General features: G+C 41.0%; 1 protein-coding gene across 2 annotated transcripts; it reads right to left on the bottom strand.

The window, feature by feature from the left end:
- Positions 1–3,007: 3,007 nt before the first annotated feature.
- Positions 3,008–6,233, bottom strand: LOC148036475 (Photosystem II reaction center PsbP family protein). Of its 2 annotated transcripts, none has more exons than XM_087678468.1 (4): positions 5,855–6,233; positions 4,006–4,094; positions 3,768–3,914; positions 3,008–3,655 (listed from the first exon to the last, which is right to left on the bottom strand). In XM_087678468.1, exons 1-4 carry the CDS (start codon positions 6,141–6,143, stop codon positions 3,401–3,403), a joined length of 780 nt encoding a protein of 259 aa, XP_087534594.1. In that variant the 5' UTR covers positions 6,144–6,233; the 3' UTR covers positions 3,008–3,400. The 2 variants fall into 2 exon arrangements, with proteins under 2 accessions (XP_087534594.1, XP_087534593.1); XM_087678467.1 differs by having other exon boundaries at positions 3,010–3,655; positions 3,768–3,923; positions 5,855–6,231.
- Positions 6,234–6,460: the final 227 nt, after the last annotated feature.

Here is a 6,460-nt window from a genome sequence, read left to right as displayed (position 1 = left end):
GAACCTTATTAGTGGGCTACCTTACCACCTCGTTTGTTTCCTTGGCAGAGCCCTACTAGTGGGCATACGCAATGGTGGCCACATCCTTAGATTCTCTCGATTTTCACTCTTAGGTATTTAGACTATTGAGTCAATTGAGCCCATTGGATTTTGTTCTTAGATTTTGCTTCTTAAGTCTTCTGATACATTTACTCACACACATATGTTTTTGCATCGTTGTATTTTTCTTTCAATTAGCTTTTCATTTCTGTTTTGTTTTGTTTTTTAGAGCATGTCACTAGTGACCTCTGTACTTGCAAAACTTCATCTCTTTTGTAGGGTTTCGTTTTCATTGTAGGGCTAACATGCAAGTTTGCATTGGTCCTACTTGGGCTAGAGACTCAAGATGCACACCATTCCATTCATGGTTTCATCATCCTAGAAGTTTTGCTCTTCTACTAGCATGGAGGCTCCCCCTCTTGAGGCAGATAGTGCAACATCTCTCTTGATGCTATCATAGTGGTGACTTCTATCTTGTTCTTCCGGTTGGAATGCTTCCTCACATCATGGTTCTTGGAACCACCTAAAGACCGACATTCGGCTTCGTTTTCTCCTTCATCATCAAATCCATGGTTGAGAGGGGATTGCTACCCTTCTTGGTATTCTCTAGGTTTTAGCACTTGTCTTTGACATCAACCTTTCCCCCTATTGTACCTTCTCCTTTGCATTGCATGATTTCATCATCTTTGTAAAGGGTGCTTGGGCAAGTGAATAATTTTCCCACAAGGGACATTGTCCTAGTGGCAAATACTGCATGAGCATTCTTAGCATGTAGCATACTATGCATCTCATTGTGCAAAGCACCCCTAGGGGGATCCTGAGCTGTCTCCACTATTGGTTCTTACACCACATTACCACTCCATCACCCCTTCCCTCCTCATCAATACCCTTGAGTGGATGGGTAGCTTGCCTGTTTTGTGATGAATTGGACCAAACCATCCCTTCTCTCTTCTTCCGTATCATACAGTTATTTAATCGACAGCAGCCAATCATCTCTCCAAACACTTTTATATTTATTTATTCAAAAATAAAAACCACACATCATTATGATTCCATCCACCTTTGTAGGGCTTGGTAGGCCAATGGGCAACCAATGAGCACCCTTTGTCCAATGTCTTGTCCTCTTTGGGTGACTACTTGGACTCCCTTGGTAAGATATCCATCACCTTTATAGTCTTGGTAAGCCATTGGGCAATCATTGTGCACCCTTTGCCCGATACCCTAGGTGCTTTAGGATGGGACGCCTTGGCTAGCCTTCCTTTCTCACCCTGTTTTAGGCCTGACAAGGGCATTGGGCTAAGAATTGCATTCCATGCAAGATCCATCAACATCTATGCGTACACACACTGCCCCCATTCATTCTTCATCCCTTCTATGTAGGTTTGTAATGTTCATGTGAAGATCTTCACCATCAACCTTTCTCCACATGCATGTCCAACCTTTGTGGCTACTGCCACCACTCCATGTACTACTCCAACTCCTGGCAACTATCCTTCTAGTCTATGCCTACTACCTAATGCTTCTTCAACTGCAACAATTGGCTCCTAAACAACCATCACCTACCCCAATCAACACCTCTTCTACTGCATTCAACAATTTCAACCATTGTTAGTATCTTCATGCATTTCTATTACTATCACCATGCATCCTACTACTTCCAATGATCTGTGTCTTGGTTTTGAACACATTCTAATTGGTAGTTACAACAATCGAGATCCATCTTCGATGGATGTTACACTCCTATCCTTTAGCATTCTATTTTCTTACATTCATTTACTAATTCTTTCACTTTAGAGTTATCTCTATGTTTGTGTTTGTGTTTTTGCACTTTCGAGTTTTACATTTTTTGTGGTGTTTAAGATTCAAGTTTTGCACATCATTGTCTATCTTGGTGTTTTTGTCATGGTCGTAAGCTCTATATTTGAGTACCCTAGCAATTTCTTAATAGCACAAATATGTATATATACATACATAAACAAACAAACATGTGTATGTATCTACGTGTAGGTATATGTACACACGTGTGTATATAGACAAACACAAATATACCTAAATACCTTGTACATGCAAGCACATATATACATTAGTGCATATACATCTATACATATACAAAACATGTATACATCTATGCACATACATTAGTACACATATATGTAAATATGCACAGATAGATGCCCATATGCACATAGACATAAACATACATACATTAACACATACAATGCATGTGCGCGTGCACACACATTTGCACCATGCATGCATCCATGTGTTCACACAAGCGAAGTAAATAATTGCCCCTCTTGTCTATTCTTAGCCTACCAAAGGCAATGGCAATAGCAATCCTTGTTGAGAGACTTAAAATTACTTAAATAGAGTCTTAAATTTTAAATTCTGAAAAATAATAGAGCATTAAAGAATGTGACAATAAGTTAGACAATGATGGCCTTGTGCACATACACATGCCCATGATGCACATGCACACACACACACACTCTCTCTCTCTCTCTCTCTCTCTCTCTCTCTCTCTCTCATATTTGGTTTTTGTGTTCTCGTAGAGACCATTCATTGTGTTCTTACAAAGTGCATAGCACATCATGTCAACTATGCCTTACTCTTAAAAGACATTTATGCTAGGCAAATTCCTTCCCTTAAGAGCCACATATGCTATGTAAATGGGCTCATTTATGATGAAGTCTAGATTTTTTGTTCTTCTTAATAGATGATCACATGGGAGCACAAATTTAACACGATCTTTTGGTCACCATGCATTCAACCTACAAACTAAGATACACCAGTTCTCTCTCTCTCTCTCTCTCTCTCTCTCTCTCAATGGTACTCACGCTCTCATTTCCTATCTTTCACATCCTAATTTCTCACTCCTTTCCTCTTCCGTTTTTCCCTTATTTCTATATTTCTCTTCTATGGTTAATGCAAGTCTTAGTCAAAGTGTCACCATATCTATATGTCAAGAGAATGTGATATTTCATGTGTACATGAATGTGACCTTGTATCAAGTACATGCAAAATGGCATACTATGTACTACAATGTACAGATGTAATTCTCACAAACCAAGTAATACCACAGCATTGAAGTTGATGCTAACATATCTCCAAATCTGCACAAATGTGCCAAATTCTCAAAGGAGACATTAGAAATAGCTAAGGTAAAAAACTTGACCAAGCTTCAAAGCTCTGATACAAGTAGCACAAGTGCCTTTTGGACTTGCCTCCTTGATCAGTTATGAAAGAGCATTGCAGTGCTCGACATATGTTGGTGACACAACTCTGAAAGTGTTTGGATGTGTTCAATGTGTTTGGTCAGAGGACTTGCATATACATTACGTAGCATGCCATGTAAGATGCTTTAGAAGCTCAACAAATCAAAAGAGTTGACAATCTGATTTAGCGTGGTGACCATGCTAGGTAGCAATGGCTTTTCTGCGCTGTCTACAAAAGCAATGTTCAGAATATACAGCTTCTTAGATGCCACAGTCACAGCAGAGAAAATTCTTTTAGCTCCTCTACTGCTGTCAAGCTTATATTCAAGCTGATAAAGCGGCACCCCTCCATGCACCTGGCGCTCCTTGACATCAATCAGCTGAACATCATTGGTACTGGGCTGAACACATGCATAAGCTGATGTTATAAGCTGGTATTAAGTATAACACCACAGAAAAACAAACTCGGAACAGTAAATTAAAAGATACACCCATCTATCAAAAGTTTGCAACCTTCTTCTTTTCAGCTTGGAGGAGCTTGTCTGCAACAACATCAGGGGTACCAAAATCTCGGAGCGATGAGATTCGAACAGGATTAACAACCACACCTACGTTGTTGCCTTTAGCTTGAGGATCTTCAAACAGAACAGTTGCCCCAGCCTTATCCACCTTGTCATTTGACATTCCAAATTTCAACACCGGGAGAAGCAGAAGCATACTTTAAAAAGTTGTGCTCGACCTACTGGCTGACCTTATTCCATTTAACAGGCTTCAGCAGAGTGAAGCCTTCCATCTCGTTGACATAAGACTCCAAGTCCAGAGAAAGTTGGCTCGACTCATCTGCCTTCACAATTGCTCACAACTGTCAATCCAATACCAATGAAAGATAAGATGTTGATTTGCTAATACTGATTAACTTTGTATAGGGCAAAATCATCGATGCATGGAAAAATGGATGCTAGTTTACTTAATCCCATGAAGGCAGAAAAAATTAGGTATTCTGCAATCACAACTTAAGTAGTGGATGGATCATCTAAGACACCCAAGATATGCGATGTGGAAACCAGAATAAAGCCTGAGAATTTAGATCCATGTAAGATTTTGACAACCTGTTTTGCTAAAACTGTCGCTGCCAGTTTCCACATAATGAACAATTTATTTTCTTTACACCTGGGGACATGATCCTTGACATCAAGAAACTTCTTTATCTTACGCACATAAGTTCTAGGACAAGCACATTGCTATATCATTTTTCATAATAAAACCCATTCCACTGTAGGCTGCTGGTTATGCCAAAATGGCAGGTTAACTAGCTGACATTGTAGCAGGAAGAGCAAATCAAGTACACCCGTGCACTATATGTAACCAAAAACCCAATGTTGCAATTTTGTGTTGAGGCACGTCTACAGGAGAATGGAAGTGTGAAAAAAAGTACAGTAGGCTGTATCTGGCTGGAACGTATGACTAATTATACAATATTTTACACATACTAAACAACATATTATAAAAGAAAAGCAGGTTCATTGTAACATTAAAACCTTGCCCCATGCACGCGCTCCACCCCATCTGGAGATGCTGTGTCCTGATGTAAACTTTCCACCATACGGCTGCTCCATTAGTCAAAAAGGACCTTAATTAAACCCTCTGACTACGACATAGAAAAAGAGCACTTTTGCCTCCACTTGGACTTATATTCCATCACACTTACCATTGAACTTGAAATGACCAATTTTCTTGGTCCTTCTCTTTATCCACCACATAAATGTGCAGCATTGCTAATATGCATCTGGTCCATATGGGGATGAAGAGCAAACCTCTACACAGGTTAGAGTACAAATAGGATAGATATTGAGCAAATTAGAATGGAACCTTCCATACCCCCTAATTGCCTCAAAAAGACATCTGATCTCTGTGATAACTCAGACATCCTGACTTCAGAGAATCCGACTGTACTAGCCTGAACAAATGACTTTTTGTTTCAGCCTCCACTAGACTACCAACTGCCTGTTTACAAATGAAAAATCACCAGGTGAAGCTCCTTGAAAAGCAAACAAGCTTCAAAAAAGCTTATGCAGGAGTATCGTTGTGGATATGACCACACGCCATCTACTGCATAGAAGAGGTTATGGATCAGTTTACAATATTCCTACCATTTTCAATGTTTCCAAAGGGAGCTGTCCATGTGCGGTCGCATGATGTCAGAGGCATTCATGCCTCACTTGAGTGATCAATACCTCTCAAATGCCCTCTATTGAGGCATAAATACCTCTCCAAACTCTGAGACTTTACGCATGCACATAAAATGGCAAAGCACAAGACACATGCCATCTGCTGCCTATGTATGTTTATGGATCAGTTCATGATTTTCCTGCCACTTTCCTTGTTCCAATAGGAGCCATCCTGTGCGGTCACATCATGAAAGAGGTATTTATGCCTCTGTTGAGGTATCAATACCTCTCCAATGCCTTCATTGAGGCATCAATACCTCTCCCAAATCAAGACTTTACACATGCAAATGAAATGGGAAAGCACAAGAGACAACTTTGAGATATTGCAGACCATCAAAGCAGAAGCAATGTACATCAAAAAACAGGCCATACCTTCGGCAGACGCTGGCTTGCTGATGGAGCTCGCTAAAATCAGCAAAGAGAGAGCCGCTCTCCTGCGGTCGAAGGTGGAGGAGGCCAGCTTTTCGAACCTAGACTCGAGCTGCAGATGCGTGTCGGAGGGGCTTGCAATGTCTACTTCGACCTGCATGGATATTTTGCCTCCGCAAAGTCCTGATTCTGCCAAACGGGAGCTCGCAGCGCATCGATGGGAAGCTTGACGCGATGGCCTGCCACCCTCCCTGCGATGAGCAAACAGCAATGGCTGGTTCAATGCCGCCATGGATGATATTTAGCCCAACTGTGTGTCACACAATGCCCTTGGAAAGTTTGTTATCTCCTAACTATTCCTAAGAATAGGTTGGCCATAGAAACTCTTTCCACCCAACTAACTATTGCTTAAAACACCTAGCATCGTATAGAGCAGCTCATAAGGCATCTCCATGAGAAGCCAGGCTTGTAACGTGCCACCTGTCGGCTATCCAAACACGTTTTAGCGGTCCATCAAAAACGAATCTAAGCGATGCCGCCCAGCACTCTCATGGAATGTTACGGGGTTTGTCGCCTAGGGTTTCTCGAGTCCGCCTCGCAACGGAACAT

The sequence above is a fragment of the Lygodium microphyllum genome, chromosome 5 (genome assembly GCF_053477565.2).
Source record: "Lygodium microphyllum isolate KBCC chromosome 5, Lygodium_microphyllum_v1.1.10, whole genome shotgun sequence".
NCBI classification, from domain to species: domain Eukaryota; kingdom Viridiplantae; phylum Streptophyta; class Polypodiopsida; order Schizaeales; family Lygodiaceae; genus Lygodium; species Lygodium microphyllum.
Note: the sequence above shows the minus strand (reverse complement) of the source record. Positions and strands in the feature narration are given on the sequence as shown.

What these genes read in the sequence shown, in the direction of transcription:
- LOC148036475 (XM_087678467.1), bottom strand. Translation starts at nt 6,143, where the DNA reads ATGGCGGCATTGAACCAGCCATTGCTGTTTGCTCATCGCAGGGAGGGT. An exon ending in AGCCTGTTAAATGGAATAAG is followed by an intron (nt 3,924 to 4,005) that starts GTCAGCCAGTAG and finishes TCAAATGACAAG; the next exon opens with GTGGATAAGGCTGGGGCAAC. An exon ending in TCCAAGCTGAAAAGAAGAAG is followed by an intron (nt 3,656 to 3,767) that starts GTTGCAAACTTT and finishes GCATGTGTTCAG; the next exon opens with CCCAGTACCAATGATGTTCA.